This window comes from Lepidochelys kempii, chromosome 14 (genome assembly GCF_965140265.1).
Source record: "Lepidochelys kempii isolate rLepKem1 chromosome 14, rLepKem1.hap2, whole genome shotgun sequence".
Lineage (NCBI taxonomy): Eukaryota > Metazoa > Chordata > Testudines > Cheloniidae > Lepidochelys > Lepidochelys kempii.
Genome location: NC_133269.1, coordinates 39,843,931 through 39,866,963, shown reverse-complemented (window position 1 = coordinate 39,866,963; position 23,033 = coordinate 39,843,931). Strand labels below are relative to the sequence as shown.

The 23,033-nt window shown below is 52.5% G+C and overlaps 1 protein-coding gene and 1 pseudogene across 1 annotated transcript; both read left to right on the top strand.

Moving 5' to 3' along the window:
- Positions 1–837: 837 nt before the first annotated feature.
- On the top strand, positions 838–21,681 carry LOC140897444 (uncharacterized; annotated as a pseudogene).
- On the top strand, positions 13,884–16,589 carry LOC140897443 (zinc finger protein 621-like). Its single transcript, XM_073310133.1, has 4 exons — positions 13,884–14,106; positions 14,833–15,026; positions 15,548–15,674; positions 16,195–16,589. The coding sequence occupies exons 2-4, from the start codon at positions 14,847–14,849 to the stop codon at positions 16,317–16,319; spliced, it is 432 nt and encodes a 143-aa protein (XP_073166234.1). The 5' UTR covers positions 13,884–14,106; positions 14,833–14,846; the 3' UTR covers positions 16,320–16,589.
- Positions 21,682–23,033: the final 1,352 nt, after the last annotated feature.

Below are 23,033 nucleotides of genomic sequence, written 5' to 3'. Positions count from 1 at the left end.
TTCACATCACCGGCCTGGGGAAGCTGCCCCCTGCCGGTGCAGTCAGCGGTGTCCCGGCTCTTGCCGGGTCCGCCAGACTGGATCAGACCGGCTTACTTTCACCTCTGCCAGTGGTCTAAACAATTATGCCACCCCCACTTCTGCTCTCTCTCCTTTTGCCTTCCCTCGCTCCCCTCTGCAAATCTGGCCCAGTCAGCTCAAACAACCAGAGGTTTTGGGCCAGTAGCCGGTGACCAGAGAGGCGGTGAGAGCAAGGCCTCTGCCAGCCCAATATGGAAAGAAGTTTTCCGCAGACGGGCTGATCAGCCAGCGGCCCGTGCCCGGTCAGTCGTGCAGGGAGGCTGCGAGCGAGACTTTGGAGGGTGAGAAAATCTGGATTTGTGCTGGAAATGGCCCAACTTGATGATTACTTTAGATAAGCTATTACCAGCAGGACAGTAGGGTGGGAGGAGGTATTGTTTTATGATCTCTGTGTGTATATAAAGTCTGCTGCAGTTTCCACGGTATGCATCCGATGAAGTGAGCTGTAGCTCAGGAAAGCTCATGCTCAAATAAATTGGTTAGTCTCTAAGGTGCCACAAGTCCTCCTTTTCTTTTTGCGAAGACAGACTAACAGGGCTGTTACTCTGAAACGTGAATGCTGACAGGAGAAGTTTGGAGGCGGGATGACCCCTTACTGCTGGGAGAAGCACCCCGAGCCCAGGGGCGGTTGGGTCCCCAGGGGGCAGGAGCTGGGCAGGGGGCTGGATTTCTGTGGGTTGATCGCTAGGACCCAGGAGCGGCTGGGGGGCGGCTCTGGGGGGAGCGATCGCGGGGCTCAGCCCGGCCCCAGGAAGTGACTCGCAGCCGCTGCGGGGACTCTGGCTCCCGGCGAGATCCCCGAGCCCCGGCGGCTGGTGCTGGGAGCCCGGATCCCGGAGCCCGGGCTGCAGCCGGGAGAGGGGAACCTCCAGCCGGGCCCTGCCCGCTGCTCCCCGGGAGCCTCTCCCAGGGCAGAGCCCCCAGCCCGGCCAGGGCCCCTTCCCGGCCCGGCCCCTGCCCCGGGGGGCCCCGCTCGGGGGGAAGGTAAGAGAGACCCTCCCATCCCCCCCTTGCAGCGGCCCCCCCCCGTCACATCTGGGCTGCAGGGGGAGGAGGATAAAGAGGGGCCGGAGGCGGGTGCAGGGGATGCCGGGGGCAGGCTGGGATGGGGGCAGGGGTGCACGGAAGGGAAGATGGGGCAATGGAGGAGCATCGGGGACTGTGGGGCTGAGGGGAGCGAGGTCGGGAATGGGGGAGGATGTGAGTGGGGGGCACAGCGAGGGAAAGGGGGGATGTGGGCAGGCGGGCGGAGAGAAGCTCTTCTCAGCTTTGGGAGTGATCAGGGGACTAACCCCTCAGGGTGCAGAAGCTACAAGGAAAAAACCCAACCCCCCCTCAACTCCCCCCCCACGACACACACACCCGGCTCTGAGTGTGTTATTGTCAGACACCCCTGTGGTGGTGGGGTCTGTGTGCCCTGAGTGTTGGGGGCTGCCCAGGGCCGTGGTCTGATTTCCCTGTAGGGTTCAGATCTCAGCCACACCAGAGTCAGACCGGAGTCACTGCTGGCTCAGGCAGAGGGGTGTGCGGATGGACCAATGGGATCAGCCTCTTCCTGCCTGTCCCTGGGGGCTCCCGGGGAGTCCAGGGCAGCTCAATCTTCAGGTGATGCCACCAGAGGGCTCCAGCTATTGGTAAGGGAGAGGGGTTACACTGCAAAGGGGGGAAATCTCCCAAAGTGGCCTTTCCTTTTGGTTCTTTCCTTTTTTTAGCATTTGGCTCAAAGATGCTGTTACTGGGAGGGCCTGAAGAGTCTGGGGGGAATCGGGGAGTGACGTGGACAGAAGTCCCTTCTGTAACCTCCCTCTCGCCCCGACAGGCTGAGGAATCAGGTCCACGTTTCACTAAAGATCGGCCAGTCTTCCAGGGGACAGAGAAGGGAAATGCTGTGATGGAGCCAGCTCAGGTAGGGGAGTCTCAGGGAGCTGCTGGGCGGGGGAGGGAGGAGTCAGGGTTTGATAAACCTACTGATTTACTAAGTAGGCCCATTGTGGCAGGGAAAGGGGGAGGGGACATTCCCCCATTTCTCAGGCAGGATATAACCACCTCGGCAGGGCTGGGAACATTTTCCAGGCTCCCCAGTGCTGGAGCCTGACCCCACTTGCCTGGGGCTGCTGTGAAATACGAAGGGAAGCTGTCGGGATTCCTGCCCCTGTCCCCGGCTCAGAGCTCTGCTTCCTGTCCCAGTCTGTGGCTGGCAGGCGTGTGGGAAATGAGAAGATCCTGGCGTGCTCCGTGTGCTGGGGCGGACAGGGAGCTCTCACCTTCTCCGCCCCCTGAAGTCTCCTGGCTGCTCTGAGCAGGGTGTGGGTGGGATTTTGCTACTCTGGCCCTCCCACAGCTTCATGTTTTTTTTTTCCTTTCCCCTGAGCAGTGGGATTGTGTCTGGGGCAGCAGGTGCTGAGTGGGGGACTCTTGGTGTTTCAGATGCCGGTGACTTTCGAGGAGGTGGCTATTTATTTCACCCAGGGGCAGGGGGCTCTGCTGGACCCCACTCAGAGAGCCCTCTACAGGGACGTCATGCAGGAGAACTATGAGACGGTGACCTCGCTGGGTAAGGGATTCCCGTCCCCTCAGTTATTAGAAGCTGTGGGGTCTGCGTGTCTTAATGTGGTCAGATTCTTCCCTGGTCAGTTGGAGCAGAGGCGAATGGGTTCCATAATGCACAGCTGCCATGTGAGAAATACATGCATTTCGGTGCCCTCTCCACTGGGACAGGGGAGTCAAAACCCAATGGACACGCTAAACCATCCCCACCCCTCAAGCTTTCAAAGGGGCATAAATCCGCATTGTCTTGTCTGTATTGTTTCTTGGCTGCACAAGCTAGTCAGCAAGGCCCCCAGAGCGCACAGATCCTGGGAACGCCTAGTGAGGGTGTAGTAATAATTCAACTCACCTCCCCAGACAACGTCCTCTGCGCAAGGGGGCCCAGTGACCCTGTTCCCATCCTCTTGGATTCCACGTTCCTCCAGCAGAGCACAGGGACAGGTTCCACTCACGGAACGTCCTTTGTGACAAATCCTCCACCGATGGTCCATGCACCCTGATCTGGACTCATTTCACCTTCTGCACAGGATTTCCCGTTCCCAAACCTGAGCTTATCGCCCGGCTGGAACGAGGGGAAGAGCTGTGGGTGTCCGATCTCCAGGATTTCAAGGACAGAAGGCTTCGGAGATGCACCAGCACAGGTGAGGCCTGACAGAGAAACCATCCAGGGAATGAAGGAAAAAGTTGAGAATCCCAAAATACGATGTGAGTAACGCCCTCAGTTCTTCTTCATCTCACCGAGAGCAGGGCTCTGGTCAGCAGATATTGCTCACGCCATTCCACCCTTCCCGTCTCTCCTTTCTTGTAAGTGTTAGGGTGGGATGTGGAGGCAGAATCGAATTGCTCAGTCTTTGTGTTGGCTTTTCCCTCAGTGCTATTCCTCTTTCTCCCCAGCACAATGACTCCTCTCTGGATTGTGTCTCTCCCAGCAGGTGCTGAGCGAGCGAGTGAGAAGAAGGAGGGGAATCATCATGAGGCAGTTCCTGGGGAAGTGGAACCACAGGGGACCTTTTTGGGAAGAGCTGAAAGGAATTTTTCCCCTTGCTGGAATCAGGGAGAAGCCTGGGGAAATTGGCACAGGTCAGAGAGGCTTCTGATAAACCAACCCAGGAAGAAAGTGGATGAATCTGTGAATGGTGGGGGAGGAGACGAGAATCCCAGAGAGCAGCAGACAAATCGCAAGGAAGAGACACCCTGGCACTGCCTTGAGTGTGGGAAAGGATTCATTGTGAGATCACAACTTGTTACACATCAAACAGTCCATACGGGAGAGAAACCATTTCAATGCTTGGACAGTGGTGAAAGCTTCAATAAGCGCAGAGATCTTAATGACCATGGGAGAAGTCACACTGTAGACAAGCCCATTCAATGCGTTGAATGCGGGAAATGTTTCAGTTCAAAGTCAGCACTGAATTCACATAAGAAAAGCCACACAGGAGAGAGACCCCACAGGTGCTTGGACTGTGGGAAAAGTTTCAAGCAGAAATCAGACCTTGTTCGTCATCAGGCAATCCACACGGGAGAGAGACCCCACAAGTGCTTGCACTGTGGGAAAAGTTTCATACGAAGGTCAGCCCTTGTTCAACATGAGGCAATCCACACAGGAGAGAGACCCCACAAGTGCTTGGACTGTGGGAAAAGTTTCATACAAAGGTCATATCTTGTTTATCATCAAGCAATCCACACAGGAGAGAGACCCCACAAGTGCTTGGACTGTGGGAAAAGTTTCATACAAAGGTCATATCTTGTTTATCATCAAGCAATCCACACAGGAGAGAGACCCCACAAGTGCTTGGACTGTGGAAAAAGTTTCATACAGAGATCAGTGCTGGTGAAACATCAGAGAATCCACACAGGAGTGAGACCCTATAAGTGCTTGGACTGTGGGAAAAGTTTCGTACGAAGGTCACGCCTTGTTCGTCATCAGGCAATCCACACAGGAGAGAGACCCCACAAGTGCTTGGATTGTGGGAAATGTTTCATAAGAAAGTCACATCTTGTTCAACATCAGGTAGTCCACACAGAAGAGAGACCCCACAAGTGCTTGGACTGTGGGAAAAGTTTCAAGCAGAGGTCATACCTTGTAAAACATCGGGCAGTCCACACAGGAGAGAGACCCCACAAGTGCTTGGACTGGAAAAAGTTTCATACAGAGATCAATGCTGGTGAAACATCAGAGAATCCACACAGGAGTGAGACCCTATAAGTGCTTGGACTGTGGGAAAAGTTTCAGATGGAGACCGATGCTGGTTCAACATCAGGGAATCCACACAGGAGTGAGACCCTATAAGTGCTTGGACTGTGGGAAAAGTTTCACATGGAGACCGGTGCTGGTTCAACATCAGAGAATCCACACAGGAGAGTGACTCTGTAAGTGCTTGGACTGTGGGAAAAGTTTCAGACAGAGATCATACCCCATTAAAAATGGGAGAATCCACACAGGATGAACGTGGTCCACTCCCAATGACTGATGAGGAGGGGTCAATACCAAGAGAGGGAAAATTGCTTTTGTAGTGAGCCCGCTTCAGGCCCAAATTGTTGGTTTTAAGTTTGCAAATGAATTGTCGCTCTGGAGTTTCTCTCTGAAGTCTGTGTTTGAAGTTTTTTGGTTGAAGGATGGCTACTTTTAAATCTGTTATTGAATGTCCAGGGAGACTGAAATGTTCTGCTACTGGCTTTTGTATGTTACCGTTCCTGATGTCATATTTGTGTCCATTTATTCTTTTACATAGAGACTGTCCGGTTTGGCCAATGTACGTGGCAGAGGGGCATTGCTGGCCCATGATGGCATAGATCACATTGATCGATGTGCACGTGAATGTGCCCCTGATGACATGGCTGATATGGTTAGGTCCTATGATGGTGTTGCTAGAGTAGATATGGGGACAGATTTGGCAATGGGATTTGTTGCAGGGATTGGTTCCTGGGTTAGTGTTTCTGTGGTGTGGTGTTGGTGAGTATTTGCTTCAGATTGGGAGCTGTCTGTAAGCGAGGACTGGCCTGCCTCCCATGGTCTGTGAGAACGAGTAGTCCTTTTCCAGGATAGGTTATAGATCGTTGATGATGCGCTGGAGAGGTTTTAGCTGGAGGCTGTACATGATGGCCAGTGGTGTTCTGTTATTTCCCTTGTTGGGCCTGTCTTGAAGAAGGTGACTTCTGGGTCTCCATCTTGCTTTGTCAGTCTGTTTCCTCACTTCCCCAGGTGAGTATTGTAGTTTTAAGAGTGCTTGACAAAGATCTTGTAGGTGTTTGTCTCTGCCTGAGGGATTGGAGCAAATGCGGTTGTATCTTGGGGCATGGCTGTAGACAATGGATCGTGTGATGTATCCTGGATGGAAGCTGGAGGCATGTAGGTAAGTATAGAGGTCAGTAGGTTTCCAGTATAGGGTGGTATTTATGTGACCATCACTTATTTGCACTGTAGTGTCCAGGATCTCTTGTATGGACTGGTCCAGGCTGAGGTCGATGCTGGGGTGGAAATTGTTGAAATCCAGGTGGAATTCTTCAAGGGCCCCCTTCCCATGGGTCCATAGGATGAAGATGTCATCAATGTAGCGCAAATAGAGGAGGGGGCGCTAGGGGACGAGAGCTGAGGAAGCGTTGTTCTAAGTCAGCCATAAAGATGTTGGCATGCTGTGGGGCCATGCGGGTACCCCTAGCAGTCCCGCTGACTTGAAAGTATAAATTGTCCCCAGATCTGAAATGGTTGAGGGTGAGGACAAAGTCACAAAGCTCAGCCACCAGGTGTGCTGTGGCCTCATCAGGGATAATGTTCCTGACAGCTTGTAGGCCATCCTCATGTGGAACATTGGTGTAAAGAGCTTCTACATCCATGGTGGCCAGGATGGTGTTTTCAGGAAGATCACCAATACGTTGTAGTTTGCTCAGGAAGTTGGTGGTGTCTCGAAGATAGCTGGGAGTGCTGGTAGCATAGGGTGTGAGGAGAGAGTCCACATCTCCAGATAATCCTGCTGTAAGAGTGCCGATGCCTGAGATGATGGGGCGTCCAGGATTTCCAGGTTTATGGATCTTGTGTAGCAGATAGAATACCCCTGGTCGGGGCTCTAGGGGTGTGTCTGTGTAGATTTGTTCCTGTGCTGTAGCAGAGAGATTCTTGAGCAGTTGGTGTAGTTTCTTTTGATACTCCTTAGTGGGATGGAGGACAGTGGCCTTTAGAATGTGGTAGAATCCTAGAATCCTAGAATATGAGGGTTGGAAGGGACCTCAGGAAGTCATCTAGTCCAACCCCCTGCTCAAAGCAGGACTGATCCCCAATTAAATCGTCCCATCCAGGGCTTTCTCAAGCCTGACATTAAAAACTTCTCAGGAAGGAGATTCCACCACATAGAATCATACAATATTAGGGTTGGAAGGGACCTCAGGAGGTCATCTAGTCCAACCCCCTGCTCAAAGCAGGACCAATCTCCCATTTTTGTCCCACATCCCTAAATGCCCCCCTCAAGGATTGAACTCACAACCCTGGGTTTAGCAGGCCAATGCTCAAACCACTGAGCTATCCTTCCCCCCCCAAAGGTACCACCTCCCTAGGTAACGCATTCCAGTGTTTCATCACCCTCCTAGTGAAAAAGTTTTTCCTAATATCCAACCTAAACCTCCCCCACTGCAACTTGAGACCATTACTCCTTGTCCTGTCATCCGCTACCACTGAGAATAGTCTAGATCCATCCTCTTTGGAACCTCCTTTCAGGTAGCTGAAAGCAGCTATCAAATCTCCCCTCATTCTTCTCTTCTGTAGACTAAATAATCCCAGATCCCTCAGCCTCTCTTCGTAAGTCATGTGTTCCAGTCCCCTAATCATTTTTGTTGCCCTCCGCTGGACTCTCTCCAATATTTCCACATCCTTCTTGTAGTGTGGGGCCCAAAACTGGACACAGTACTCCAGATGAGGCCTCACCAATGTCGAATAGAGGGGAACGATCACGTCCCTCGATCTGCTGCCAATGCCCCTACTTATTCATCCCAAAATGCCATTGGCCTTCTTGGCTACAAGGGCACACTGTTGACTCATATCCAGCTTCTCATCCACTGTCACCCCTAGGTCCTTTTCTGCAGAACTGCTGCCAAGCCTTTCGGTCCCTAGTCTGTAGCGGTGCATTGCATTCTTCCATCCTAAGTGCAGGACTCTGCACTTGTCCTTGTTGAACCTCATCAGATTTCTTTTGGCCCAATCCTCCAATTTGTCTAGGTCCCTCTGTATCCTATCGCTACCCTCCAGCGTATCTACCGCTCCTCCCAGTTTAGTGTCGTCTGCAAACTTGCTGAGGGTGCAGTCCACACCATCCTCCAGATCATTCATGAAGATATTGAAGAAAAGCGGCCCCAGGACCGACCCTTGGGGCACTCCGCTTGATACTGGCTGCCAACTAGACATGGAGCCATTGATCACTACCCATGGAGCCCAACAATCTAGCCAGTTTTCTACCCACCTTATAGTGCACTTGTCCAGCCCATACTTCTTTAACTTGCTGACAAGAAGACTGTGGGAGACAGTGTCAAAAGCTTTGCTAAAGTCAAGGAACACTACGTCCACTGCTTTCCCTTCATCCACAGAACCAGTTATCTTGTCATAGAAAAGTTGTAGGAAAGTTGCCTGGCAGTCTCCTGTTCATAATTGTTAGGGGAAATTAACCTAGTTAGCATATGTGACTCCATTTTGGGTTTCCTCTCCGCCGTTAACTAGAAGTGAGCACATCACGTACCAAGGAAGGAGGATCCTTCAGAGTGGACACCTGGACAGTTTCAAGATAAGGGAAACAAAGGAGACAGGAACTAGCGGACATGCCTGAAATAGCTGCTAATTCAGCGTTTTTGCAGGGGCAAGGTGGATTGGTGATAGATAAGGAGAAGGCCTGTTTGTTGGGTTATGTGCCCTGAGGCTCACAGGCAGGATGTTTTGCCAACAGTATCTAATCTTTGTGTAACCTGTAATCGGGGTCCCGCTCTGCTTAAGAGAACGGTACCACCCTTGAGCGTAATAAACCTACAAACGCTGAGACACTCTGCAGTCTGTCTTTATTTGGTTGCCTCAGCCTAGAAACGAACTGTACGTGTCCTAACTGGAATAATTCGTAACAGTTGCTGTGAAATAGGAAGGGAAGCTGTCGGGATTCCTGTCCCCGTCCCCAGCTCGGAGCTCTGCTTCCCGACTCAGCCTGTGGCTGGCAGGCGTGTGGGAAATGAGAAGACCCTCCCATTCTTTGTGTGCTGGTGGGACAAGGCGCTCTCACCGTCTCCCAGCCCCCGGAGCCTCCTGGCTGCTCTGAGCAGGTGCCTGTGGGATTCTGCTACTCTGACCCTTCACTCTTTTCTTTCTTTGCCATGATTAGTGGGACTGTGGCAGGGGCAGCAGGTGCTGAGCGGGGGACTCTTGTTGTTTCAGATGCCGGTGACCTTGGAGGAGGTGGCTGTGTATTTCACCCAGGGGCAGGGGGCTCTGCTGGACCCCGCTCAGCATCTGATGTGTTCTGACCAGTGTTCCCTCAGTTTTAACGTCCAAGTGCGGAATGAATTTGGTTCTACGCACCAGTATGTGACACATCATCTCCATATTGGCGCACAGAACAAAATTCATGGGGTGGGGGTGGGGCTGAGGGATTTGGAGTGTGGGAACTGGCTCAGGACTGGGACAGGGATGAGGTGCAGGGGGTGAGGGCTCTGGATTCAGGTGCGGGCTCTGGGGTGGGGCTGGGGATGTGGAGGTTGACGTGTGAGAGGGGGTTCAGGGCTGGGACAGAGGGATGGGGTGCGGAGGGGTGAGTGCTCTGGCTAGGCATGTGGGGGTTGGGACTGGGGATGAGGGGTTTGGGGTTCAGACTGCAGTGGAGAGAGGACTCCCCCAGCCCTCTCTCACCACAGCAGTTTGGGGCCAGGTCAGAGGCAGCTCTCCCCAGCCACGGCGGCTCCTGTGGTCCTGGGCCGGACTGAGGGAGGGGTTCCACTCCCCAGCAGCTCCAGTGGACCTGGGCCAAGCCTGGGGAGGGGCTCCTCTCCCTGCCTGCCTCCACGGCCCTCCACAGCCTGCAGTGCAGCTGCGTAGCCTGCAGGGAACACAGTTTCTGACCCCCGACCTTCCGTTAGCAGAGTGATTGCTAGTCCCTGAGTTCCCCCTTTGGGGCCAGGTTGTCTCATTCCCAGATAGTCAAGCATTTACTGTTTCTACATTTTATCCCTTATGGGCCAGAATTAACCAGATGCTAAAAAGGTGGGAGAAGGGACAGTAAAATGTGGAGTTTTCGCTTCTGTGCTATTTCAGGGCAACGGGGTGAGTGCGAGAGATTCCCTCCTTCCCCTCTCACTGTCACGCTCCTCTCTCCACACAGCAGCCTCTGTCCCAGCCATGGAAAGTTTAACCTGCCTCCGTTCTATCCCTCCATCTCCCACGGTGTCACGTACCACCCTGTCCCCGGCTCTCCATGCTTAGGAGTCACAGCTTTGATGTCTATGATCTTAGTCAGACTCCGGAGGGCTGGAGAAGGAAGTGTCACAGACACTTGGAGTGGGCAGGGAAATCTCAATGAACTTCAAAGCACAGTTGGACTTTCAGATCTTAGAGCCTCGTTTCCATCTATTGGTAAAATTACTTCCCGGCTTTTTCTAGGTTTGGTCCAGATCATTTGTAGATGGGAAGGTTGTTTTCTCTTTCGTTCTCTTTCTTTTATGATGATGCTAAAACTTTTGTAACTAATACAGCCGAATAATGAGGCTGGTGGCAGAGGGAAACTGGAGCAGCCGGGAGCAGTGAGCGAAGGGGACCCTGGGCAAAGGGCCCAGGGCAGGGAGAGTCCCTCAACCAAGAGGCCTTGCAGGCCAGACTGGGTGGGGGATCATAACCCTGACAGGAAGCAGCTGATGCTAGGAAGAAGGGTCCTACTACCTGGAGCCTGAGGCCAACACCAGAGTTAGTGTCCAACCCTGGGCATACCTGCAGCACAGCCAGGGCCTGGGCAGGAGGCCTTGGATGTGGGAGGGACAGACTGTGAAGTTCCCTGGCATTCCAGAGAGGGTTGTTTGGGGTTCACCCCCACAGAGCGGGGTGACATGTTTTCCTTTCATCTTTCCCACTTTTCTCTTTGTTTTTGTATTACTTGCTGTTTAATGCATTGTATTTGTTCTTAACTCTGTGCAATGATGAAGGAAGCATCCAGAGTGGAGAGAACACCCCACAATGGGGACAGCTGTCCTGAGTGATCCCTGGGCCCATCATTGGGGTTACGGGGGTCCAGAGTGGAAGCGGGCGGGGGGGAGGGGTCCTCGAGGTCATGCAGGCCTCTGGGTAAAGGACTCAGATCCTTTTGCTTGCCATTTCCTCTGGGGCTCGGTAGAAGTCAGAAAAGTTCCCCACACTAGGAGGAGTGTTCCCCCCTCTTACCTCTGTGCATATTTATTGGTTTCTAGTAAATTAATTGGGATTATAGAGGCAAGTGTCAGAGCGGGCACCAGCGAGAGTTGCTGGCCACCCTCTGAGGCCACCAAATTTGGTCGTGAGAATCCCTGGACAAGATGCTCATGATGGTCCCTTCTGACCTTGGAGCCTGTGAGTGTAACAGGAGCTGGGCACAGGGATGCTGATCCTTTCGTCAGTTGATCGCTAGGACCCAGGAGCGGCTGGGGGGCGGCTCTGGGGGGAGCGATCGCGGGGCTCAGGCCTGGCCCAGGAAGTGACTCGCAGCTGCTGCGGGGACTCTGGCTCCCGGCGAGATCCCCGCGCCCCGGCGGCTGGTGCTGGGAGCCCGGAGCCCGGGCTGAAGCCGGGAGAGGGGAATCTCCAGCCGGGCCCTGCCCGCTGCTCCCCGGGAGCCTCTCCCAGGGCAGAGTCCCCAGCCCGTCCAGCCCATACTTCTTTAACTTGCTGACAAGAATACTGTGGGAGACAGTGTCAAAAGCTTTGCTAAAGTCAAGGAACACCACGTCCACTGCTTTCCCTTCATCCACAGAACCAGTTATCTCGTCATAGAAGGCAATTAGATTAGTCAGGCATGACTTGCCCTTGGTGAATCCATGCTGACTGTTCCTGATCACTTTGCTCTCCTCTAAGTGCTTCAGAATTGATTCCTTGAGGACCTGCTCCATGATATTCTACACAACTCAGAGATAGATGTAGGTTTCATTTTTAGAAGGTACACACTATACATTTTAAAACAGTGATTTATTTTGAAAACTTTTCAGGTTAGTTTTACAGCTATATCAGACAATGAATGATTGTTTGGTTATTTCATTTCATTTATTTGCATTTGGTTATTTCATTGTTTGGTTATTTCATTCATGCCACGCGGTGGAGGAGAACATCACCAGACAGATGTTTAAATTGTTTTATTTCACTAAAACAACTACGTTAAGTATTCTGGATTTTTTTCTTCAACAGCAAAGATATAATATTTTAACAGAAAAGCATATGTCCATCGTTTCTCACATTTATCTGCAGACTTCTTCTCCTTGTCCAGATCTATTCCGCCTCCAACATTCTTCTATTCATTCAACTTTTTGAAACTTTGCACTTTTGGAGAGGGGTAAGGGATTGACTCTGTGTACACAAATTTGCAGGGGGACAATAGAGGTGAGGTCTGTTATTTCTCACCTCTCTATATTAATTGATTTTAAAACATTTTGGCTGTTCACAAACATGTTACCTCTGGAGACACAAAGCCACAGTTTGAGAACTGGGAAACTAAGCATCTCTGATGGGATCTTCTAGACTGAGCACTGAGTCCCACTGGGTAGATGGAAAGATTAACCTAAATAATCTATACAGAAGCCTGTGGAACCCCATAAAATTGGGTCCCTAATCCATCAACTATTGGAACTCATGTACAAAACTTTTCTTAAACATTCCATGAATATATTGTCTCATACTATAGAATTAGAATTTACAATCCCTATTCCAGGATGAGATATCTTTGAGCTGTAATGTATCTTAATTAAACGTATCTTTAGATAAGTTTTTTCCTCAAAAAGCATTTTATCAAAAAAAAATCCAATTTAAATAAAAACACTGATTTTTGTTTAACTCATTGATTTTTATCCAGCCTGGGAAGCAGTGTAAAACGTGCCCTGGGATGGAGAATTAAGCAGTTCAACAGTCCAGATTGTACCCTGGGCTATGTCTCACACCCGCTGTCTCCTGGGCCCCAGCATGGCACTGTTGGGCTTTCATCATCCTGGTCTTGAAAGACACGCTCAGCAGGGCAAACCAGAGAAGGGGAGCCAGCGGACATCCTCAACTCCACTGAGTTTGATTTTGGCTAAATCCTGAACTCCCCCTGGTACGTGAGCAGCTGCTGGGAGCTTCGGGCCCTTGAAATCAGGGCAGGAGCAGTAGCTGCAGCGGCAGCCGGGACCCCCGGGGCTCCAGCGGCGATTTAAAGGGCCCAGGGCTCCGCTGTGGCACCGGTGGCCGGAGCCCTTCACATCACCGGCCTGGGGAAGCTGCCCCCTGCCGGTGCAGTCAGCGGTGTCCCGGCTCTTGCCGGGTCCGCCAGACTGGATCAGACCGGCTTACTTTCACCTCTGCCAGTGGTCTAAACAATTATGCCACCCCCACTTCTGCTCTCTCTCCTTTTGCCTTCCCTCGCTCCCCTCTGCAAATCTGGCCCAGTCAGCTCAAACAACCAGAGGTTTTGGGCCAGTAGCCGGTGACCAGAGAGGCGGTGAGAGCAAGGCCTCTGCCAGCCCAATATGGAAAGAAGTTTTCCGCAGACGGGCTGATCAGCCAGCGGCCCGTGCCCGGTCAGTCGTGCAGGGAGGCTGCGAGCGAGACTTTGGAGGGTGAGAAAATCTGGATTTGTGCTGGAAATGGCCCAACTTGATGATTACTTTAGATAAGCTATTACCAGCAGGACAGTAGGGTGGGAGGAGGTATTGTTTTATGATCTCTGTGTGTATATAAAGTCTGCTGCAGTTTCCACGGTATGCATCCGATGAAGTGAGCTGTAGCTCAGGAAAGCTCATGCTCAAATAAATTGGTTAGTCTCTAAGGTGCCACAAGTCCTCCTTTTCTTTTTGCGAAGACAGACTAACAGGGCTGTTACTCTGAAACGTGAATGCTGACAGGAGAAGTTTGGAGGCGGGATGACCCCTTACTGCTGGGAGAAGCACCCCGAGCCCAGGGGCGGTTGGGTCCCCAGGGGGCAGGAGCTGGGCAGGGGGCTGGATTTCTGTGGGTTGATCGCTAGGACCCAGGAGCGGCTGGGGGGCGGCTCTGGGGGGAGCGATCGCGGGGCTCAGCCCGGCCCCAGGAAGTGACTCGCAGCCGCTGCGGGGACTCTGGCTCCCGGCGAGATCCCCGAGCCCCGGCGGCTGGTGCTGGGAGCCCGGAGCCCGGGCTGCAGCCGGGAGAGGGGAACCTCCAGCCGGGCCCTGCCCGCTGCTCCCCGGGAGCCTCTCCCAGGGCAGAGCCCCCAGCCCGGCCAGGGCCCCTTCCCGGCCCGGCCCCTGCCCCGGGGGGCCCCGCTCGGGGGGAAGGTAAGAGAGACCCTCCCACCCCCCTTTGCAGCGCCCCCCCCCGTCACATCTGGGCTGCAGGGGGAGGAGGATAAAGAGGGGCCGGAGGCGGGTGCAGGGGATGCCGGGGGCAGGCTGGGATGGGGGCAGGGGTGCACGGAAGGGAAGATGGGGCAATGGAGGAGCATCGGGGACTGTGGGGCTGAGGGGAGCGAGGTCGGGAATGGGGGAGGATGTGAGTGGGGGGCACAGCGAGGGAAAGGGGGGATGTGGGCAGGCGGGCGGAGAGAAGCTCTTCTCAGCTTTGGGAGTGATCAGGGGACTAACCCCTCAGGGTGCAGAAGCTACAAGGAAAAAACCCAACCCCCCCTCAACTCCCCCCCCACGACACACACACCCGGCTCTGAGTGTGTTATTGTCAGACACCCCTGTGGTGGTGGGGTCTGTGTGCCCTGAGTGTTGGGGGCTGCCCAGGGCCGTGGTCTGATTTCCCTGTAGGGTTCAGATCTCAGCCACACCAGAGTCAGACCGGAGTCACTGCTGGCTCAGGCAGGGGGGTGTGCGGATGGACCAATGGGATCAGCCTCTTCCTGTCTGTCCCTGGGGGCTCCCGGGGAGTCCAGGGCAGCTCAATCTTCAGGTGATGCCACCAGAGGGCTCCAGCTATTGGTAAGGGAGAGGGGTTACACTGCAAAGGGGGGAAATCTCCCAAAGTGGCCTTTCCTTTTGGTTCTTTCCTTTTTTTAGCATTTGGCTCAAAGATGCTGTTACTGGGAGGGCCTGAAGAGTCTGGGGGGAATCGGGGAGTGACGTGGACAGAAGTCCCTTCTGTAACCTCCCTCTCGCCCCGACAGGCTGAGGAATCAGGTCCACGTTTCACTAAAGATCGGCCAGTCTTCCAGGGGACAGAGAAGGGAAATGCTGTGATGGAGCCAGCTCAGGTAGGGGAGTCTCAGGGAGCTGCTGGGCGGGGGAGGGAGGAGTCAGGGTTTGATAAACCTACTGATTTACTAAGTAGGCCCATTGTGGCAGGGAAAGGGGGAGGGGACATTCCCCCATTTCTCAGGCAGGATATAACCACCTCGGCAGGGCTGGGAACATTTTCCAGGCTCCCCAGTGCTGGAGCCTGACCCCACTTGCCTGGGGCTGCTGTGAAATACGAAGGGAAGCTGTCGGGATTCCTGCCCCTGTCCCCGGCTCAGAGCTCTGCTTCCTGTCCCAGTCTGTGGCTGGCAGGCATGTGGGAAATGAGAAGATCCTGGCGTGCTCCGTGTGCTGGGGCGGACAGGGAGCTCTCACCTTCTCCGCCCCCTGAAGTCTCCTGGCTGCTCTGAGCAGGGTGTGGGTGGGATTTTGCTACTCTGGCCCTCCCACAGCTTCATGTTTTTTTTTTCCTTTCCCCTGAGCAGTGGGATTGTGTCTGGGGCAGCAGGTGCTGAGTGGGGGACTCTTGGTGTTTCAGATGCCGGTGACTTTCGAGGAGGTGGCTATTTATTTCACCCAGGGGCAGGGGGCTCTGCTGGACCCCACTCAGAGAGCCCTCTACAGGGACGTCATGCAGGAGAACTATGAGACGGTGACCTCGCTGGGTAAGGGATTCCCGTCCCCTCAGTTATTAGAAGCTGTGGGGTCTGCGTGTCTTAATGTGGTCAGATTCTTCCCTGGTCAGTTGGAGCAGAGGCGAATGGGTTCCATAATGCACAGCTGCCATGTGAGAAATACATGCATTTCGGTGCCCTCTCCACTGGGACAGGGGAGTCAAAACCCAATGGACACGCTAAACCATCCCCACCCCTCAAGCTTTCAAAGGGGCATAAATCCGCATTGTCTTGTCTGTATTGTTTCTTGGCTGCACAAGCTAGTCAGCAAGGCCCCCAGAGCGCACAGATCCTGGGAACGCCTAGTGAGGGTGTAGTAATAATTCAACTCACCTCCCCAGACAACGTCCTCTGCGCAAGGGGGCCCAGTGACCCTGTTCCCATCCTCTTGGATTCCACGTTCCTCCAGCAGAGCACAGGGACAGGTTCCACTCACGGAACGTCCTTTGTGACAAATCCTCCACCGATGGTCCATGCACCCTGATCTGGACTCATTTCACCTTCTGCACAGGATTTCCCGTTCCCAAACCTGAGCTTATCGCCCGGCTGGAACGAGGGGAAGAGCTGTGGGTGTCCGATCTCCAGGATTTCAAGGACAGAAGGCTTCGGAGATGCACCAGCACAGGTGAGGCCTGACAGAGAAACCATCCAGGGAATGAAGGAAAAAGTTGAGAATCCCAAAATACGATGTGAGTAACGCCCTCAGTTCTTCTTCATCTCACCGAGAGCAGGGCTCTGGTCAGCAGATATTGCTCACGCCATTCCACCCTTCCCGTCTCTCCTTTCTTGTAAGTGTTAGGGTGGGATGTGGAGGCAGAATCGAATTGCTCAGTCTTTGTGTTGGCTTTTCCCTCAGTGCTATTCCTCTTTCTCCCCAGCACAATGACTCCTCTCTGGATTGTGTCTCTCCCAGCAGGTGCTGAGCGAGCGAGTGAGAAGAAGGAGGGGAATCATCATGAGGCAGTTCCTGGGGAAGTGGAACCACAGGGGACCTTTTTGGGAAGAGCTGAAAGGAATTTTTCCCCTTGCTGGAATCAGGGAGAAGCCTGGGGAAATTGGCACAGGTCAGAGAGGCTTCTGATAAACCAACCCAGGAAGAAAGTGGATGAATCTGTGAATGGTGGGGGAGGAGACGAGAATCCCAGAGAGCAGCAGACAAATCGCAAGGAAGAGACACCCTGGCACTGCCTTGAGTGTGGGAAAGGATTCATTGTGAGATCACAACTTGTTACACATCAAACAGTCCATACGGGAGAGAAACCATTTCAATGCTTGGACAGTGGTGAAAGCTTCAATAAGCGCAGAGATCTTAATGACCATGGGAGAAGTCACACTGTAGACAAGCCCATTCAATGCGTTGAATGCGGGAAATGTTTCAGTTCAAAGTCAGCACTGAATTCACATAAGAAAAGCCACACAGGAGAGAGACCCCACAGGTGCTTGGACTGTGGGAAAAGTTTCAAGCAGAAATCAGACCTTGTTCGTCATCAGGCAATCCACACGGGAGAGAGACCCCACAAGTGCTTGCACTGTGGGAAAAGTTTCATACGAAGGTCAGCCCTTGTTCAACATGAGGCAATCCACACAGGAGAGAGACCCCACAAGTGCTTGGACTGTGGGAAAAGTTTCATACAAAGGTCATATCTTGTTTATCATCAAGCAATCCACACAGGAGAGAGACCCCACAAGTGCTTGGACTGTGGGAAAAGTTTCATACAAAGGTCATATCTTGTTTATCATCAAGCAATCCACACAGGAGAGAGACCCCACAAGTGCTTGGACTGTGGAAAAAGTTTCATACAGAGATCAGTGCTGGTGAAACATCAGAGAATCCACACAGGAGTGAGACCCTATAAGTGCTTGGACTGTGGGAAAAGTTTCGTACGAAGGTCACGCCTTGTTCGTCATCAGGCAATCCACACAGGAGAGAGACCCCACAAGTGCTTGGATTGTGGGAAATGTTTCATAAGAAAGTCACATCTTGTTCAACATCAGGTAGTCCACACAGAAGAGAGACCCCACAAGTGCTTGGACTGTGGGAAAAGTTTCAAGCAGAGGTCATACCTTGTAAAACATCGGGCAGTCCACACAGGAGAGAGACCCCACAAGTGCTTGGACTGGAAAAAGTTTCATACAGAGATCAATGCTGGTGAAACATCAGAGAATCCACACAGGAGTGAGACCCTATAAGTGCTTGGACTGTGGGAAAAGTTTCAGATGGAGACCGATGCTGGTTCAACATCAGGGAATCCACACAGGAGTGAGACCCTATAAGTGCTTGGACTGTGGGAAAAGTTTCACATGGAGACCGGTGCTGGTTCAACATCAGAGAATCCACACAGGAGAGTGACTCTGTAAGTGCTTGGACTGTGGGAAAAGTTTCAGACAGAGATCATACCCCATTAAAAATGGGAGAATCCACACAGGATGAACGTGGTCCACTCCCAATGACTGATGAGGAGGGGTCAATACCAAGAGAGGGAAAATTGCTTTTGTAGTGAGCCCGCTTCAGGCCCAAATTGTTGGTTTTAAGTTTGCAAATGAATTGTCGCTCTGGAGTTTCTCTCTGAAGTCTGTGTTTGAAGTTTTTTGGTTGAAGGATGGCTACTTTTAAATCTGTTATTGAATGTCCAGGGAGACTGAAATGTTCTGCTACTGGCTTTTGTATGTTACCGTTCCTGATGTCATATTTGTGTCCATTTATTCTTTTACATAGAGACTGTCCGGTTTGGCCAATGTACGTGGCAGAGGGGCATTGCTGGCCCATGATGGCATAGATCACATTGATCGATGTGCACGTGAATGTGCCCCTGATGACATGGCTGATATGGTTAGGTCCTATGATGGTGTTGCTAGAGTAGATATGGGGACAGATTTGGCAATGGGATTTGTTGCAGGGATTGGTTCCTGGGTTAGTGTTTCTGTGGTGTGGTGTTGGTGAGTATTTGCTTCAGATTGGGAGCTGTCTGTAAGCGAGGACTGGCCTGCCTCCCATGGTCTGTGAGAACGAGTAGTCCTTTTCCAGGATAGGTTATAGATCGTTGATGATGCGCTGGAGAGGTTTTAGCTGGAGGCTGTACATGATGGCCAGTGGTGTTCTGTTATTTCCCTTGTTGGGCCTGTCTTGAAGAAGGTGACTTCTGGGTCTCCATCTTGCTTTGTCAGTCTGTTTCCTCACTTCCCCAGGTGAGTATTGTAGTTTTAAGAGTGCTTGACAAAGATCTTGTAGGTGTTTGTCTCTGCCTGAGGGATTGGAGCAAATGCGGTTGTATCTTGGGGCATGGCTGTAGACAATGGATCGTGTGATGTATCCTGGATGGAAGCTGGAGGCATGTAGGTAAGTATAGAGGTCAGTAGGTTTCCAGTATAGGGTGGTATTTATGTGACCATCACTTATTTGCACTGTAGTGTCCAGGATCTCTTGTATGGACTGGTCCAGGCTGAGGTCGATGCTGGGGTGGAAATTGTTGAAATCCAGGTGGAATTCTTCAAGGGCCCCCTTCCCATGGGTCCATAGGATGAAGATGTCATCAATGTAGCGCAAATAGAGGAGGGGGCGCTAGGGGACGAGAGCTGAGGAAGCGTTGTTCTAAGTCAGCCATAAAGATGTTGGCATGCTGTGGGGCCATGCGGGTACCCCTAGCAGTCCCGCTGACTTGAAAGTATAAATTGTCCCCAGATCTGAAATGGTTGAGGGTGAGGACAAAGTCACAAAGCTCAGCCACCAGGTGTGCTGTGGCCTCATCAGGGATAATGTTCCTGACAGCTTGTAGGCCATCCTCATGTGGAACATTGGTGTAAAGAGCTTCTACATCCATGGTGGCCAGGATGGTGTTTTCAGGAAGATCACCAATACGTTGTAGTTTGCTCAGGAAGTTGGTGGTGTCTCGAAGATAGCTGGGAGTGCTGGTAGCATAGGGTGTGAGGAGAGAGTCCACATCTCCAGATAATCCTGCTGTAAGAGTGCCGATGCCTGAGATGATGGGGCGTCCAGGATTTCCAGGTTTATGGATCTTGTGTAGCAGATAGAATACCCCTGGTCGGGGCTCTAGGGGTGTGTCTGTGTAGATTTGTTCCTGTGCTGTAGCAGAGAGATTCTTGAGCAGTTGGTGTAGTTTCTTTTGATACTCCTTAGTGGGATGGAGGACAGTGGCCTTTAGAATGTGGTAGAATCCTAGAATCCTAGAATATGAGGGTTGGAAGGGACCTCAGGAAGTCATCTAGTCCAACCCCCTGCTCAAAGCAGGACTGATCCCCAATTAAATCGTCCCATCCAGGGCTTTCTCAAGCCTGACATTAAAAACTTCTCAGGAAGGAGATTCCACCACATAGAATCATACAATATTAGGGTTGGAAGGGACCTCAGGAGGTCATCTAGTCCAACCCCCTGCTCAAAGCAGGACCAATCTCCCATTTTTGTCCCACATCCCTAAATGCCCCCCTCAAGGATTGAACTCACAACCCTGGGTTTAGCAGGCCAATGCTCAAACCACTGAGCTATCCTTCCCCCCCCAAAGGTACCACCTCCCTAGGTAACGCATTCCAGTGTTTCATCACCCTCCTAGTGAAAAAGTTTTTCCTAATATCCAACCTAAACCTCCCCCACTGCAACTTGAGACCATTACTCCTTGTCCTGTCATCCGCTACCACTGAGAATAGTCTAGATCCATCCTCTTTGGAACCTCCTTTCAGGTAGCTGAAAGCAGCTATCAAATCTCCCCTCATTCTTCTCTTCTGTAGACTAAATAATCCCAGATCCCTCAGCCTCTCTTCGTAAGTCATGTGTTCCAGTCCCCTAATCATTTTTGTTGCCCTCCGCTGGACTCTCTCCAATATTTCCACATCCTTCTTGTAGTGTGGGGCCCAAAACTGGACACAGTACTCCAGATGAGGCCTCACCAATGTCGAATAGAGGGGAACGATCACGTCCCTCGATCTGCTGCCAATGCCCCTACTTATTCATCCCAAAATGCCATTGGCCTTCTTGGCTACAAGGGCACACTGTTGACTCATATCCAGCTTCTCATCCACTGTCACCCCTAGGTCCTTTTCTGCAGAACTGCTGCCAAGCCTTTCGGTCCCTAGTCTGTAGCGGTGCATTGCATTCTTCCATCCTAAGTGCAGGACTCTGCACTTGTCCTTGTTGAACCTCATCAGATTTCTTTTGGCCCAATCCTCCAATTTGTCTAGGTCCCTCTGTATCCTATCGCTACCCTCCAGCGTATCTACCGCTCCTCCCAGTTTAGTGTCGTCTGCAAACTTGCTGAGGGTGCAGTCCACACCATCCTCCAGATCATTCATGAAGATATTGAAGAAAAGCGGCCCCAGGACCGACCCTTGGGGCACTCCGCTTGATACTGGCTGCCAACTAGACATGGAGCCATTGATCACTACCCATGGAGCCCAACAATCTAGCCAGTTTTCTACCCACCTTATAGTGCACTTGTCCAGCCCATACTTCTTTAACTTGCTGACAAGAAGACTGTGGGAGACAGTGTCAAAAGCTTTGCTAAAGTCAAGGAACACTACGTCCACTGCTTTCCCTTCATCCACAGAACCAGTTATCTTGTCATAGAAAAGTTGTAGGAAAGTTGCCTGGCAGTCTCCTGTTCATAATTGTTAGGGGAAATTAACCTAGTTAGCATATGTGACTCCATTTTGGGTTTCCTCTCCGCCGTTAACTAGAAGTGAGCACATCACGTACCAAGGAAGGAGGATCCTTCAGAGTGGACACCTGGACAGTTTCAAGATAAGGGAAACAAAGGAGACAGGAACTAGCGGACATGCCTGAAATAGCTGCTAATTCAGCGTTTTTGCAGGGGCAAGGTGGATTGGTGATAGATAAGGAGAAGGCCTGTTTGTTGGGTTATGTGCCCTGAGGCTCACAGGCAGGATGTTTTGCCAACAGTATCTAATCTTTGTGTAACCTGTAATCGGGGTCCCGCTCTGCTTAAGAGAACGGTACCACCCTTGAGCGTAATAAACCTACAAACGCTGAGACACTCTGCAGTCTGTCTTTATTTGGTTGCCTCAGCCTAGAAACGAACTGTACGTGTCCTAACTGGAATAATTCGTAACAGTTGCTGTGAAATAGGAAGGGAAGCTGTCGGGATTCCTGTCCCCGTCCCCAGCTCGGAGCTCTGCTTCCCGACTCAGCCTGTGGCTGGCAGGCGTGTGGGAAATGAGAAGACCCTCCCATTCTTTGTGTGCTGGTGGGACAAGGCGCTCTCACCGTCTCCCAGCCCCCGGAGCCTCCTGGCTGCTCTGAGCAGGTGCCTGTGGGATTCTGCTACTCTGACCCTTCACTCTTTTCTTTCTTTGCCATGATTAGTGGGACTGTGGCAGGGGCAGCAGGTGCTGAGCGGGGGACTCTTGTTGTTTCAGATGCCGGTGACCTTGGAGGAGGTGGCTGTGTATTTCACCCAGGGGCAGGGGGCTCTGCTGGACCCCGCTCAGCATCTGATGTGTTCTGACCAGTGTTCCCTCAGTTTTAACGTCCAAGTGCGGAATGAATTTGGTTCTACGCACCAGTATGTGACACATCATCTCCATATTGGCGCACAGAACAAAATTCATGGGGTGGGGGTGGGGCCGAGGGATTTGGAGTGTGGGAACTGGCTCAGGACTGGGACAGGGATGAGGTGCAGGGGGTGAGGGCTCTGGATTCAGGTGCGGGCTCTGGGGTGGGGCTGGGGATGTGGAGGTTGACGTGTGAGAGGGGGTTCAGGGCTGGGACAGAGGGATGGGGTGCGGAGGGGTGAGTGCTCTGGCTAGGCATGTGGGGGTTGGGACTGGGGATGAGGGGTTTGGGGTTCAGACTGCAGTGGAGAGAGGACTCCCCCAGCCCTCTCTCACCACAGCAGTTTGGGGCCAGGTCAGAGGCAGCTCTCCCCAGCCACGGCGGCTCCTGTGGTCCTGGGCCGGACTGAGGGAGGGGTTCCACTCCCCAGCAGCTCCAGTGGACCTGGGCCAAGCCTGGGGAGGGGCTCCTCTCCCTGCCTGCCTCCACGGCCCTCCACAGCCTGCAGTGCAGCTGCGTAGCCTGCAGGGAACACAGTTTCTGACCCCCGACCTTCCGTTAGCAGAGTGATTGCTAGTCCCTGAGTTCCCCCTTTGGGGCCAGGTTGTCTCATTCCCAGATAGTCAAGCATTTACTGTTTCTACATTTTATCCCTTATGGGCCAGAATTAACCAGATGCTAAAAAGGTGGGAGAAGGGACAGTAAAATGTGGAGTTTTCGCTTCTGTGCTATTTCAGGGCAACGGGGTGAGTGCGAGAGATTCCCTCCTTCCCCTCTCACTGTCACGCTCCTCTCTCCACACAGCAGCCTCTGTCCCAGCCATGGAAAGT